Source organism: Synchiropus splendidus, chromosome 1 (genome assembly GCF_027744825.2).
Source record: "Synchiropus splendidus isolate RoL2022-P1 chromosome 1, RoL_Sspl_1.0, whole genome shotgun sequence".
Lineage (NCBI taxonomy): Eukaryota > Metazoa > Chordata > Actinopteri > Syngnathiformes > Callionymidae > Synchiropus > Synchiropus splendidus.
The window spans coordinates 52,241,123-52,257,311 of record NC_071334.1 but is presented as its reverse complement, the minus strand read 5'-3'; the positions used below and the strand labels follow the sequence as shown (position 1 = coordinate 52,257,311).

General features: G+C 42.2%; 2 protein-coding genes across 2 annotated transcripts in view; one reads left to right on the top strand and one right to left on the bottom strand.

Moving 5' to 3' along the window:
• Nucleotides 1–3,594, bottom strand: part of ptgfrnb (prostaglandin F2 receptor inhibitor b) — a 55,786-nt gene extending 52,192 nt beyond the window's left edge. The window contains exon 1 of the mRNA XM_053876136.1: nucleotides 3,405–3,594. Coding sequence (XP_053732111.1) covers nucleotides 3,405–3,450 — 46 coding nt within the window. The 5' untranslated portion in view covers nucleotides 3,451–3,594. The remainder of the gene's footprint in view (nucleotides 1–3,404) is intronic.
• Nucleotides 3,595–9,062: 5,468 nt separating this feature from the next.
• Nucleotides 9,063–12,929, top strand: LOC128764454 (sodium/myo-inositol cotransporter-like). The gene is made up of 5 exons (XM_053874183.1): nucleotides 9,063–9,148; nucleotides 9,710–10,512; nucleotides 10,594–10,789; nucleotides 11,601–11,728; nucleotides 11,803–12,929. The coding sequence occupies exons 2-5, from the start codon at nucleotides 9,891–9,893 to the stop codon at nucleotides 12,897–12,899; spliced, it is 2,043 nt and encodes a 680-aa protein (XP_053730158.1). The 5' UTR covers nucleotides 9,063–9,148; nucleotides 9,710–9,890; the 3' UTR covers nucleotides 12,900–12,929.
• Nucleotides 12,930–16,189: the final 3,260 nt, after the last annotated feature.

The following is a 16,189-nucleotide window of genomic DNA, read 5'->3' as shown; positions in this document are numbered from 1 at the left end:
CAGCCAGATCTCACGATGGCTATTTTACGATGTCTAACTCAGTACTAGTAATAGTAAATCAGTCAAACATGTTATGGAAACAACAAAAAGCGAAAGAGAGGTTTGCAGTGAATAGCATTTGAACAAACCGGTTGGCAAGATGATCACTTGCCTCTCCAATGGTCTTTCCCCTACTTTCTCTCTAGGCAGAATCCAACTACTTATTTCCCCAAACACCTCGGTGAGTTACTGAACAGCGCAATAATCACACAATAAATCTGTAATTTTTTTATGTTCACATTTTTCCCACGGCCACCATCAAGTCATAAATGTGCTCAGTGCACGCAGCAGAGACCAGAGTGAGTGAGCAGGTGCACATACACATTCATGGTAGGACCACTACACATCAACAAATTACACACCATCTGTCAACAATGCCGTAAGGAACTCAAATACTACAGCAATACATGCAGTTTGAGGACTCATATTCCCCACTTCCATCCAGAGCAGGAAGCCTGGGTTAAAGGCAGAGTGAAGACGTTTAACTGAATCAACATATTCTCAAGATGACAAAACTATCCTCGGGCTTGGAGCAGGCCAAGAAAATCCCTCGGTTAATAATGCATCCCAGGTACGAGTGCTGCAGCAGACAGTTCTCCACTGCAGGATACAAAGCAGTATCGATTCTACGAAATATCACAGGTAGGGGTGAATATAAAAAAAAATGACGAAAGAAAATACAAAATACAAATATTTTATATATTTTTTTATATATATTACATTTTGGCAACACCCCTATTACTGAGCATTTGATGGTTTATTCCAGTCGATCTGCTTCAAGGTCTGTGCGGAAAACTGTGGCTGGATTTTTCGGCATATTCACGATCAGGCTTTTAGCTTGGATTTTGAAACAGGGCGTCCAAAGCATCACCACCCTGCCCATAACCCTGCCCCCAGCCCCTCCCCATCCGTCACACCAGGTCATCGACTGACATGACAAGTTGCTTTGTAAAAAAAACAAGCTGTGAACATCTATTTGTACAAAATAACATTTTATAAAAACAAATGTCAAATTATCTTTAACAGAGATGAACCCAGTAGGTGTTGCCACAATAACACTTTCAGATGCAGGAGTCTCCTGAGCAGCTGTTTCACTTAGGTGACCCCGATTCTATTTGATTCTTTCCCTTACTACAAAAATGTCTACAATTTTGTTCATCTTCTTTCATATATTTATGCAAGATAAGCAACCGTTGTATCAGCTGTGCATCTGTGATGGATGTTTATGTGATGACGGAATTGGGGAAGCTACGTTCTCAACCAAACTTCCTAAGAATTGGAACCGTCCTTGCCCCTCGCGAGAACACAGATTTTGGCTCAGGTTGAGGATTATGGAAGGAATTGGAAGGCACCCTTACTCCTCATAATTTAAATCATTTTTTATTGTCACCAATTCAGTAAATGTCAAAACTTTCACCTCTGATTCATTGTTTCTCTGTCCCGTCTTTATGCACTGTGCTCCGTTCCGCGATGGACTCTCTGGTTGGACAGGTGAAACATGTTCTATCGCAACTGTGTCTCTATAGCTGGCCTGTTCTACAGACCTTCACCGAGCTGCTGAGAGATGCAACCAGCTTCTACATTTCAACATCCTGGGAAATAATTTGATTACTTCTCTTGTTCTGATGTCGGTCTCCACGATTGCTCACTCTTTGATCAATGTTTGTATTCTCCTTATTGAAATATGCTGAGTCATGATATAACAAAGTTAGACAGGAAAGGAAGCTGCACCTTTGTCGTTATTATTCTATGTTCATGTACTTTTGTTAGTGAAGCAATTTGTGAACGGCGTTATGAAATGTTCTATATAAATAAAGTTTTATTATCTGGGTCAGTGGGTGTTGCAGCTGCTTCAGCTTCTCACTGGACCTCCTCGCTGACTGAATGACGGAGTTTGATTCCTGATGTTGAATGATAGGTAGATGTGACAGTTCTGAATGTTGCCATTTGTGATTACATTTTTCACCGTTTTGCCACGGTCCTTCCTCATAAACAAACGTTATTTGGGGGCGTGGCTGGCATCCCAGCTTTACAACAGTTTGCAATTACACTCACACGGGGCACCTCCAAAAACAAATATTCTTAAACTACGCATTGGCACTTTAGGTCATAGCGTTCAGGAACAAGTCAGAGCTGCGGAGTTAGGAAAAATACAACTGCAATGAAGTTAGCCACGCTGTTGTCAGCTCAGTCATGATTGGCTGGTCACTTTGAGCAGTCAAGACCGTGTGGAGTTGAGACTTGTCTGTGCAGTTTCCCAAATATGCACTTGTTCAATATGGCTCCTACGGGGTTGAAAACACAGAGCACTCAACCAGGTAGCTAAAACAATATTGCCAGAAAAGCGAAATCACTTGGGCTCTCTCACACACGGTCATGTGGGACGTTAACAATTAAATAAATAAAACTGTCTACAATGTTACACAACAATGTTTATACGGACAGTATTTTAAGTATGACATGTATGTGACACACTTTCAACAGTCATTTCAACTTCAAGGCAAATTCTTGTTTTTGTGTTTTATTTTAATAAAACTATCTGAAAAAATGAAGCCACTTGGTGATCCATTCTTGTGTACTTGTTATAGTGAGTTCTGTCACATTTTGTTTAAGTAATTAACTGCACAAAAGACATCTAAGGTTATGAAGTTTCTAAATAAGAAGCCTTGGATTGCAGTCGCGGTTGGGAGACAAAACTGTTCAAGGTTGCTTCATCGAATGATCAGGTACAGGTACATTTCATAGTGGTCTTTTATCAGGGAGACTAGAACTGTACAGGTATAATCCGACTATCAGGTTTGGTAGAGAGTAATGAGTGACCTTGCACAGTCCCACAGAGAAACTTCAGTGGACTGCACTTATATTCAGTAACAAATTTCAAGTGACCCGCCGCGGAGACACCGCTTACCTGGAAAGCAAATATTTTAACAGGAGACCAACGCCTCGGTTATTAAGCCCGATTTATGATTTAGCATGAAAGTTGAAAGTGAATTCATGAAAAAGCCAATTCAACGGAGCAGGTTTTACAGTTCCGGATTGCTTGGTCACTTCGACTCCGCTATGAGCAGGTTGTATTCACGACTAGTGAACTGAGATGACTCCTCTTCCCACTGTGGAAGATCGAGTTGAAGGTTGGGAATATTTTGACAATAAGGCGTGTTCTGACGAAGATAAATTAGCCGAATCAGTCGATGCATTATGGAAATGAGAACGACCTACTTTTATTTCAGTAATATTCAGTCACGCGTTACAAAATCTTGAGTCAATTGTACGTTCGGCGTTTTCTGAAGGGAGTTTCCCACGGTCAGTAGTAGAGAAGGGCGGCAGAGGCAGAGCGGAGTTGCCTCGACCACAAAGAATCTTACCGAGCAAGAAGAGTGTGCAGAAGAGGACGAGGTGCCGAGTATCCATATTTATTCCTCCACCTCCAGTTCGCTTCCCTCGCTTGAAACACGTCCTGCTCCCTTGAGTCGAAGGCGAGTGGCGGGACGGTTCCTCTCCCACCGCAGCAGTGTCGTCGCTCCTGCTGTGGCCACTCACTCAAGTCTCCGCTGAAGCTCCGCGCCTCCGACAGCACACCGGGCGGAGCTGCGACGCAAAACGGACGCACACCGACACGAGAAGGGCCCATTGAACATATATTGGATAAAAGAGGACCGATATCAGACTCGGTCAGTTGCCAAGCAACTAGTCAACATGGGTTCACATAATAGTCCAGATAATAATATTTTTTTACGGGACGAGAAGGTATTTTCTAATTAATGTTTTATGAGAGCCAATATTCTACGACAAGTTTAGGGCATTTGAATAGAGAAGCACTTTTAACTCTCATACAGTATCATCACCCAGTAGTAGGTTCATAGTACGTAGTGATGATAGAGCTTGTACATATATCGATTACTGAGTTGACATTGTTGTATTCATCCACCATTATTATTATTATTATTATTATTATTAGTTTAATACATTTTGATACACTCTGGCGCTGTTTATAAATCTATAATTTATAATTACATAACACTGTAATAATAATTATAATGATATAACTATGTATAACACTATCTGAAATTCTGAGGATTGTACAAATCTGACATGACACTGGCGAGTTGTTTGGCTTCTGAAATGCTGATTGAAATTAACCACGCTAAAATGCATTGAGGAAAATAGAACATATCACTACAATATTGAACAAAATGGCAGCTAATAAATCAATATTACATAAATCCCCCACTGTGAAATGACATGAATTGTTTCTTTCAATGAGCAGATACAAGAGTGACCTAAAAAATGTCCCTTTTTCCCTTTTTTGAATATAATGTTGCACAGAACCAACCCCCCCAATATATATATATATATATATATATATATATATATATATATATATATATATATATATATATATATATACACCACATTGTTCATCATTTAACCCAAAGTAACTCAGTTGAAATAAGCAGTAATGGTTCCATCGAGAACAGTGATTTTGTGTCCAAAGAAATGCATTTGCCTCACAGTCACACATTTTAACTTGACACATTCCTGTCTTCAGCTGGCCAGACCTACACTGTGTATTTACACCCACCCACCAGGGAGGTCAAAGGTTACAACACAGTCACTTGGTCCTCAGGCCCAGCCAGGGTGACGGGAGGTGAAGCGTTTGAAACATCAGGGTCAAGTGTCATCATCTGCTGAAATACATTCAGGGAATCTATTTTTAGAGAGACACTGCCTTTTGTGTCACACTAGAGCCTCATGCACGTGCAAGCACCGTGCATGCCTGTGTGTGTGTGTGTTCTCGTACTTCTATCTAACCTGTATGAGTTTTTAATCAAAAGGGTGAGGACATTTTTGCATAGTGAGGACATTTTGGCCGGTCCTCACTTTGTCAAGTCTCATTCTGAGGGTTAAAACTACAAAATAGCTCAGTTATTATCATTGGGTTTTAGTTTGGTTAAGAGTAAAGGTTAAGTTTGGCTATTTGTTTTAAATGGTTAGGTTTAGGGAGAGAGGCTGGGGAAAGCATTATGTTAATGTATGTCAATGACAGTCCTCACTAAGATAGGAAGACAAACATCAGTACACATCAGAACACACACAAGTGACACTCACTGAGTACTAGCAAGTCCAGAAACACAAAATACATTATGGTCAAGTACAAACAAAAATACGCTCGTGGTGGAAACTCAGAGTGCAGGGAGAACAAGGATCTTCCCAAATATCATAGAACCTAATCCACTGTTTTTTCAGCCTGTTTCTAGACTAAATAAGAGTGTGAGGTCCACATCTTGTTGACTTTGTCTCACTATTGCATTTAATTAACTGTCCATACCAACAACACATGGAAAAGCCGTCAGTCAACATTATTTTCCTCCTGGACACTTGACAAGTTTCTTAATACAAAGTGCCACCGTCTGCTGAATGTCAAGTACTTTTGACTCAGACACACAGGCTGGTGCAATGCTGACTCCAAATGCTGCCTCAGCTGTTTTTTTTTTTGAGAGGAGGAAGAGAAAACTTGACAAATATATGAGGGGGAACTGGTCTCTTCTCTTTCTGTTGGAATCGCTGACAGGATGGATGTTTTGTTGAGATGAGGTTTCATGACACAGTATTGAAGGGTTGATGAGGTTTCATGAGACAGTATTGAAGGGTAGATGACACAGTATTGAAGGGTTGATGACATAGTATTGATGGGCAGATTCCGTCACACACTATTGAAAGGTAGATGAGGATTCATGATACAGTATTTAAGGGAATATGACACAATATTGAAGGGTTGATGAGGTTTCATGAAACTGTGTCCTGATTTTCAGAGGCCACCACCTGCTGTAAAATGTTTGGACTTGAACTACCAATTCAATGAAACCTCAGATAATTTCTAAACCAAGAGTGCCATCTAGTAGCCTCTGAAAATTAGGACACTGTTTCATCAACCCGACAGTACAGTTTCATCACACCTATCTATCCAGTACTTGTGTCCTACTTGGCATGAGCGGTGAGAGGTCAACAAGTTGTGGTGATGATAATCTGAGCTTCTGTTTTGGTGATAGAAGTAAAAAAGTTACAATAAGAGCTCATGTGATTCACTTGCTGCTGTTTCCCAATTTTATTTTTTATTTATTTGTATTGTTTATTTACAAAAAGGCAAACCTATGGCGATTGAGTCCGCAGCTCCAATCCTCCAAGAGAACGAAAGCAGTAAGCTTCAGAAGAACAATGCTACCCTCTAGAGTCTGTCATTGGTATTTCAATATCTTTTCATATACAGTATCTTCTCCCAGAGTTGAAGTAGATCCAGAGTGATATGGCTACTGCGTTGTTCAGTTTGTTTCTGATAAGGTGTTTCGTTTTTCCTGCCCAGTGGCCTGCAATTGGGCCTGTCTTTCTCAACATGTCAGGATTCACGTCCACAGTATGGAATCGTGCCGCTTTATCTAAAGATGAGCCCGTCTCTGATGGTGAACGCAGAGTTGGTCTGGAAGTAATTCAGTCCCACTGATTTGGTCGAGTCTACTTCAACGGGTTCCTTCAAATCTTCACTTCGAATGTCAACACACGTTTCGTGTGGCACAAACCTCCACTGCATAGAGTGAGAGAGAACGAGAGAGATTATAGTATATACAGTATATATATACTGTATATTTGTGAGGCTCGCCACACATCTTTTGCCAAAGGAGAAGTCCTGCTCAACATACACACCCAGCGTTCACAGCCATGCTAGATCAGCATATGAGGGCGAAACAACACTGCTGTTTGTCTTGTTGTAAAAAGTGCCATATCACGGTGTTGCTGCAGAAAGAAGAGCTTTCAGAGGGTCAGCTCTGTCTTGCTAATGGGTAATTGGGGTCGACACGTTCCTACACAAACATTGACCTTGACAAATGCAAACATGCACTGGAAATAGTCAGACTCAGCCTGTGCTGTTTCAATGACTAACTATTGAAGTGGTATTGGTTATACAGAACAATTAACAGGCAATAACCACGGCCAACCAGGCGCTGTCCACGTTCTCATGAATCATCATGTTATTGAAGGAGTAAATCAGTGACAATGATTGTGTTTGAAATGTTTGTCAATCATTGGACAACGTCTGACTGAACTGACTGAATAAACAACAGACAGGAAATATGAATGGAAATACGGTAGAGTCATCATAAGACCAGTCCATCACTTGAGTCATCATTACAAGCCATAGTTGGGATTAAATAAGACATTTCAGTTTAGGAATGTATTAAACTGAATAAGTTGAAAATTGTCTTGCAGATTTATCTTGGTCCTTAACCCCATTTTTCTGCAATTAAAAAAAAACAACAAAACATTTGTTTATTGTATTTATCGTATTAATTTATTTATTTTTACGCTCGCTACTTAAAACAAATGAATAAATAAACAAAATAGACTGACGACACTTGGCAAAGAGAGAGGTTGCTTAAGATACTGCAGCAGCTTTTAGTGAGTAGTATGAGAGACAGGATAGCAGGGGATTAGTGCTCCTGAAAGCTGCCTGGCGAGTGGAGGAAGACAGTTCTAGAACAACAATAGCAACCATGAAGGTGTGGGAAAGGCTAAGTGGAGAAGTCAACATCCATGAACAGCAGCGTGGTTGTGCAGGACACGTGTGAGGGCAGTGAGACATTGGTGAGGTCTGCTGTATCAGTGACGTAGGGATTCCTGACTGACACATGACTGACTGGTGTTTGCTGATGATATTGTGATCTGTTGTGAGAGTAAAGATGAACTGGAGGTGCGAGCTGGAGACAAGAGGAACATGATATACTGTATGAATATGAAATGTATGGCTAGCAGGCAGTGAAAACAGATGAGTTTTTGAGTATTTGGGATCAGTCATAACGAGTCACGACCCAAGGTTAAAAGAGGTGTAGAGGACAATGCAGGCATGGTAGAGACGACTGTCAGGTGTGATCTGTGACAGACGAGTGATACTCAAATATGACGCAATTTTTTCAGGACAATATTAAACATTGATATTTCTGCCCAGAATAGTTTTAAACGTCATATCCATTTCCAGATAAACAGTTGGGAAGCCGAGCTCAAACGTGTTGCAGATCAGACACACCAGTATAATACGTGACAAGCTTTCATTTTCAAACACCAACTACTGTCAAATGTAGACCGAGGACTAGTTGCAGGATTTGCATGGCTGATACTAGCCATCTCGCGATTGCACCACAGTCTGCATTCACCATATAGATACATATGACATCACTTGGCTAGAAAGGCCTGGCAGATGAGAAGTGTGGCCTTACAAAAGCCTCTTATGTGAGAGTTTTACGCTGGTTACCAGAGAAGTCGCAGCCCTGTGCTAACATGTTAGCGCTCTCTGCTAACTGCTGCTCAGTATAGTTCTGGAAGATTGTAGATACTGGAATAACAACATCTATGCAATGGATAGTCCTGGCCTGTAAAACTGCGGGGAGAGTAGTTGGATATTAATTATATAATCCAGCGCCCACGGCATCTCTCTCTTGCTGCCTGGGTGATAACGCACCTGGCTCCTTATTACTGCACGTCAGCTGCTTTGTATATTTATAAAGAGTCAATGCCCTTTATAAATACACATATGGCCACGGTCACCACTTGTGATGGGCATTTTTACTATTATTTTCCTCTTTAATAATAATGATAATAATAATAATAATACCAGAATTGTGACATAAATTGAATCGGCACCCAAGTATCGGGGACATATTTGAATTGTGCCAAATGCATATCGTCTGCCCTCGTGAAAACACTGTTCCTGTCTGGGAGTAGAAGAGTCTAGGGGCGAATGACTCACCATGGCAAAAACCTGTTTTTCCAGGGTATGAAAATCATCAGCAAAGATGTAAAGATAATGTGAAGCTAGAAATAAATGAAATCACTGGCAGGAATATCAATAACCTCAGCATGCTTTTCCCCTACAGCCATATCCAAAAGCTCAACATCATCATCACCAGACTTCCTGGCTCTCAGGTCTGGGTGGAGTCTCGGGGAGTGGGTGGAGGCTCCAGTCAAGCGTTGGAGGACTCAAACATATGCTGCATTCTGCAGCAGACGCACCAAGTGTGATCAAAGTGGCGTCTGGTCCCATCAAAGCAGCGGCCTGCAGGTAGTAGCAGCTCTATATTCATCACCTTTGGTTTCATGTCTGGCCATGCTGTGGTGTTTGGCACAGCAGTTAAACAATGTTCTTTCCATGACCTTGTCAAAATTGAGCGTTTTACCAAGATACTCCACTACTGTGTGTTGGAATCAGCATCTGTAATGTTCACCTAAAATACTGATACAGTTCTTGACACCTGTTGGCCAGTTTAGTTGATGGAATATACTTTGTACTGTCCAATCCAAAGCGCCGGCTGTGTAGAGTAAACCTGAACATACTGCATGGGTTATGACAACAGATGAGATGGGCAATTTCACAGCGTTTTCAGTCATTTCATCATCGGTGCAAACCTCAAGCAATAAACAAGTGGAACTGAGTCACTCTTAGTAGGTACATTATTTCCATAAAATCATGGAAGGAGCTACTACAATTAACCAAGAAGCCCAAGTCCAAGATTTTTAATGTGGAGAATATTGCATTATATCACACAATGCACAACCAAAGTGTTTTATAAAAGATTTCAATGTTTTGTGTGTTTTTAAAATATGCACTTTATTGTTATCACAGGGTTCACCAGAGTTCTTTCCCCGGAGAACTCCTTTTTTACAGTCTCCACGCCTCAAACTCAGGAAGAAGATTGGGAAGAAGACATTGAGTCACTCACTGAAGGACCAGATTTAAAAATAATTTTTTGCATACCAAGGTTGGAGTTTATTTCTGACTTTGAAACACGGATTCTTCCCCAACCATGGAGATTGCCGACATTGTTGTTGTGGCTATCTACTTTGTACTGGTGCTGGTGATTGGATTTGTCGCGATGCGTCGAGCTAATGGTAGCACTGTCAACGGTTACTTCCTGGCTGGCCGCACCATGAACTGGGCGGCCGTAGGAGCGTCGCTTTTTGTCAGCAACATTGGCAGCGAGCACTTCATTGGACTGGCAGGATCGGGAGCTGCCAGCGGATTCAGCGTGGCTGCGTGGGAACTCAATGCTCTGCTACTGCTCCAGCTGTTGGGATGGATGTTCATCCCTGTCTATATTCACTCTGGGGTCTACACCATGCCTGAGTACCTGTCGAAACGCTACGGAGGAAAGCGGCTGAAAGTCTATTTTGCTGTCTTGTCTCTGGTCCTCTACATTTTCACCAAGGTGTCGGTGGACCTCTATGCTGGAGCCTTGTTCATCCAAGAGTCTTTGGGGTGGAACCTGTACTTGTCCATCATTCTGCTTATTGCCATGACGGCTTTGCTGACAGTCACCGGAGGACTGGTTGCTGTCATCTACACAGACGCCCTTCAGGCATTCCTTATGATTGCAGGAGCACTGTGTCTCACAGTCATAAGTCTGGTGGAAGTTGGAGGACTTGAAGGTCTAATTGTCTCCTGGTTCAAAAACTCTCTCTGAGTGTTTAACCCCAGAAGTGTTCTTACTTGTACTCTGCTTTTTATAGGAGTTCGGATCAAGTACATGCAAGCAGCCCCAAACATCACTGGTATATTATTGTCCTCCCCAAACCTCACGTTTTCAAATTCCTGCTACCACCATCTCAGTCCAAAACCAGATTCTTTGAAGATTCTTCGAGGGGCAAGTGATCCAGACCTGCCTTGGCCTGGGTTTCTTCTGGGTCAGACTCCTGCATCAATTTGGTACTCAAAACACAACAGTTAACATTTAAAGAATAGACTCATTATGCTTCATTTCAGGGATGCTCTGATCGATCAGCCACCGATCATGATCGTCCAATATCTGCGTGATCAGTGAGGGCCGATCACTATCTGTCATTGTCGATCACAACTGATCACTGTGACAGCCGGCGCTCTGATGAAGCCCCGCTGGTTATGGTGCATCCGCTCCTCCCTCCCTGCTGCTCACTGGGCATCAGCATGTCTGCTGTGGAGGTTCTTTCAATCTGGCATGTCAAGTTTGCATCCTGGAGCACATGCACGGGAAAATGCTGCGCAAGGAAGCGCCTTCAAATTAAATATGTGATATAAAGCACCAGCACTTGATGGAGCACGGAGAGTTTTCTGGGCTCGAGAGAGTGAGACCGTGGTTCCTCAGCAGCAGGCTGTTAGCCCAGCAGGATGTTAGCGCAGCAAGTGCTTAGCAACACCCGCCAGCTCGAGCGTGATATTCAGAATGCTAAGCAAATTCACCAAGAAATTTCACCACGCAAGATGTCCTTTCCCTGAGCCTTTCTCAGGGATGGAAACAATTGAATCTGTCGCCCTTTCGGAGTCAGGTGCAGAATTCTTCCATCTGAGTATAAAACTTTTGAAAACAGCCAGACTGGAAACTTTCATAAATGCAGTGCTCTATGTCTCTGAGTCCCGCTACAAGAGAAAACATAGTGAACATCATGTGATCAGTATCTGTGATCGGTAGCTAGAATCCTGATCGGAGCATCCCGACTTGATTTTACTTCCTGTAATGTGTGATTTGTTTTCCTTTTTACAGGTACTGGTGCACAGATCAAGTAATTGTGCAGCGGGTCCTTGCAGCCAAGAACATTTCCCACGCCAAAGGTTCCACCATCATGGCTGGATTCCTGAAAATCCTGCCCATGTTCATAATAGTCATCCCAGGTCAGACATTCTCTACATCTAACATGTGTCTTCTGTGGTCAGACAGCAGTTCACAGCACACACCAATGTTCCAGGTATGATCGCCAGGATCTTCTTTACCAATGAGCTGGCATGTATAAGCCGTGAGCACTGCATGGAAGTATGTGGTGCGGAGACAGGGTGCAGCAATGTTGCTTATCCACGACTGGTCATGTCAATGATGCCCGTCGGGCTTCGGGGGTTGATGATGGCCGTCATGATCGCAGCGCTAATGAGCGACCTGGACTCCATCTTCAACTCTGCCAGTACCATATTCACCTTGGATATCTACAACATGCTTCGCAAGGAGGCAACTGCAAGGGAGCTGGTCATCGTCGGCAAGTTGTTTGTGGTTTTCATGGTCTTGGTCAGTATAGCCTGGGTGCCTGTGGTCATCGAGATGCAGGGAGGCCAAATGTTTTACTACATTCAAGAAGTGTCTGACTACTTGACCCCACCAGTTGCAGCTCTCTTTCTTCTGGGAGTCTTGTGGCACCGATGCAACGAGACTGGAGCGTTCTGTGGTGGGATGGTAGGATTTTCTTTAGGAGCCGTACGACTGGTGCTTGCCTTTGTGTACCGTGAGCCACACTGCAGTCAGGTGGATGAGCGGCCCTCTTTTATTAAGGACATTCATTTTATGTATGTAGCTGCAGTCTTGTTTTGGGTCTCTGTTTCTGTGGCTGTGGCTGTGAGTCTGTGCACTCCACCTCCAAGCAAAGAACAAATCGCTACTACCACACTTTGGGGCCTTAGCAAGAGAAAACAGGGACTAGAAAAGGACCTCACTATGATGGAGCCCCTAAACCACAAAGGCAGTAGAACAAGGGAAAATGGTGACGGTCATGGCGTTTCTCTCCAAAATGGGTGTCACTATGTAAATTCAAATGAGGTGGAACAGGGGACGGTTGAGCTGCAGGGTTGGTGTTCTGGAGGAGGAGGGGTCGATAAGGGACAGGGCATGAAGCTGTTGGCCTGGTTCTGCGGCCTTCATGCACAACCCACCAAAGCTCAGGTCCTTACGGAACATGAGGAAGAACGGATTGTGGATGCGCTTCTCCATGAGCCTGTGAAAAGCAGATTCATTTTAAATGCAGGGCTTGTTGTCATTTGCTCCATTGGGATCTTTCTCTTCATCTATTTCTCATTGTAGCTTCTGTTCTTGTCAGGGAACACATTTATTGGAACGGTGAATTGTCTTCGAATTTGAACGTCAGGAGAAGAATTGATTTTATAGATTATTATGATGAATGACTTGTGTATTAACCATAAACAGTGTCTTGTATAATACTAATGCATGTTTGTAACTCTTTGTAACAAAGCTATTGAATTTATTAAGTAAATAAATAAACCCAACAGATATCTTTCCTATGTGTTTTTTTTTTTGTGACATGCACAAAAAGCAATTGTCATACACGTTAGATTTGGGCTTGACAATAAAGGTTTGCCTCAAATATAACTGATTGGCTCCTCAATTTTGGTTTTGCATTTTATTTTTCCAAGAGTTTTCATTTTGGGGGCATCACTCAGGCATTTCTGGTAGTTATGATCCCCAATATGTTGCTGAACAATGTCACAATCTTGTCATGAGATGTCACCTCACATGTCCCAGGATGGTTTGAATTGCCTGGCAATAATACGACCTGATGGGCCTGAAATGTACCTATGATTTCACATTCCTTTTGAGGCAATTTTGACATCAATGAATCCCTGCCTCAAATGGAGAAGTTTAAATATCTGGAGGTCTTGTTCTCGCATGAGGGTGTAAGGGAGGGAAGCTGCTGCCCCCGCGACCCGACAACGGATAGGCAGATGAGGATGGCTGGATGGCTGGATGGATTTACAAACACCATCATTTATGAAGGTACAATTAAAATGAGCACTGTTTTGTGCAGTTCCCCTCCTCATAGCAAAAGTCTGAATCGAGTGAACCAGACTAATAATATTTTTAGTCCGGTTGACTTAATTCAAACCTTTGCTGCGTGATGACCCGGATAACAGCACTCTCACAAACTTTTCCTCCTCATGTTTTCTGTGCACATAAGGCGCAAGTATATTTTCAGGAGGAATGTTTTCATGACATCTATGGTGTCCTCAATGAATCTGTTCTGGTCTGGAGAGTGTTTTATCTCTTCTATGTTGGTTTCAAATTTCCAGTTTAAGAGTTATCCAGTTTCATTGGTGCCAATACATATCCAGAAAGGAAGACTTTTTTAAGAGATGCAGATTGTACGAACTGATATTCAGCAGATACTTAGAGTACAAGTAATACAGTCACTACAGTGGGCAGAGAGCTTATAAAAAGTACATGTTGAACACACGAATGAAGTACAGTTTGTTATGGATGAATAGTGAGAAGCTAATTCTGCTGATATCCATAGCAGAGTAGCAGATCGTCAATGGTAAAAGTAGATCCTCTATGTGGACAATAGATTTGTTTAAGTATGTGCTCAGCAGGGGTGGGCAAACCGGTCCTCAGACGGCCGGGGGGTGCGGGTATTTGTTCCCACCAATCAAGCGTGTACAGTTCAACCAATCAGGTGACAGCTGAGACCAGCAGCACCAGACTGTCATTCAACAGATTAAACCGTCCTCAGACACCTGAGTGGTGGAGCTGTGTCTGCCAGTTGAACAAAAAGCTGCACGCACTGCTGGCCCTGGAGTGAGAGTGAGAAAAATTCGATGAACATGAATGAGACCTGCAATTTCCATTTTTCACATTCTATACATACTGATGGAGCCGAACCCAAAAATATGACGTTTCTGCAGCATTTTCAATAGACACTGCTCCAGTGGAAAGTTACCGACTTGTAAGTGGAGCCTCAAACAAATGTTCAGCTTCACTTTAAAGCAGTCCAAACATGCATATTTGCCAAACTAAACATGAGGTTAGGTTCATGTTAATTCTGTGTTTGTCAAAGGAGTTGCACGTCCATCTTAGCTTGCCTGATTGTGCGTCTTTGAAAAATATATATTTTTCAAACCTTTGAGGGGAATTGTTTTCTTATTCAGAGCGGAGTGTTGTTACTGACGGAAATGGTCTGTCGTTCATCGTAGTGTTTACACAGATGTAGCATTGGAGGTGTCTTCAGAACAGCGGAGAAAGGTCAAGTTTAACTGACCAGAAATGGCCATTGAAATGGTTGTTTAAACTAGTGACAGGCTGATGAGGCTTCATGAAACACTGTCCTTATTTTCAGAGGCCACCAGATGGCGTGCTCTGCTCTAAAATCTTTGGATTTAAAAAACAATTTCAATGAAACCTCACATCATTTTAAACCAAGAGCGCCAACTGCCCACCACTAGGTTGCAGAGTGACAGAATCTCCATCACCTCTAAAGGGTGATCCACACAACCCCTCTTAACACTACTTGAAGGTGCCAGCCAGGCACAATGTCACGGACCGGACTTTGAGTGCTTGGTTTCGGGATGCTTGGTCGGGTTGTAGGTCATGCTGTTTTTTTTTTTTCATTTTCATTGTTGTTTCATGTTTCATGTTGTAAACTTTCTTGAAGAACTGAGTGACCACGTTCTGTTCTGGTTGCCATCTTGCACTTTTAATTCTTGTGTATTGTCTCATCCTATGTAATTCTGTCTTTTTATATTTGACCGCATTGTTTAGTGTAGATATTTTCATATTTTTTCAGCATTGTAAACATTTATTTTTCTCACTCGATGTGTTGGTGATGTATGCATGAATATTCAGTGTGGAAAATGGACACCCGTCACTCTGATATTTTGTTTTGTTTTGCTTGGAGTCAGCGATTCCATTGTCCTGCTGCAAACGTGGTCTGTTTGTTCATGATTTAAACAAAGAAAACACAACACAGAAGTCACACTGGGAGGAAACTAATGCCAACAGCCTTCAGCGTGGTTTTTAACCAATAGCGAAGGCCGTTAGGGGGCTGTGTACATATTCATAAAACTACGGTTACATTAGCAACCACTTTTTGTTGCTGTCAGTTTTACATTTAATGTCCACTTGGTGGAACCATTGAGCAAATGAAGCTCTCTGTCAAATCTCAGCGCTTCGTCTCATCGTCATCACTGTGGCAACGCCTGATGGGGAGTGCCAAAAACAAATACTGTTATGTTCATTGTTTCTAAATGGCAGACGACACTCGCCTGTTCAAAAATATAAGGTGAAGAATTGCATGAATTTCCCTACTTTTCAGAATCAGGATCAGCTTTATTGCCAAGGTCAGTGAGGATTCCACCAACTAGGAAAGTGCTTTAGTGCAACCTGCAATAATGAACAAAACAAAAACATATTTTAAATGAAACAAAACAATAAAAAACACGTTTTTTGCTTTATGTGTTGCAATTATTACAAGTTACATGTATAACAATTGCAATAAACAGATCGTCGGAAATCTCTTGACGTCTGAACTTTCACCCGACCCCTGAAAACAACCTCAAGACGTTTGTCGTACTTTACAGTGT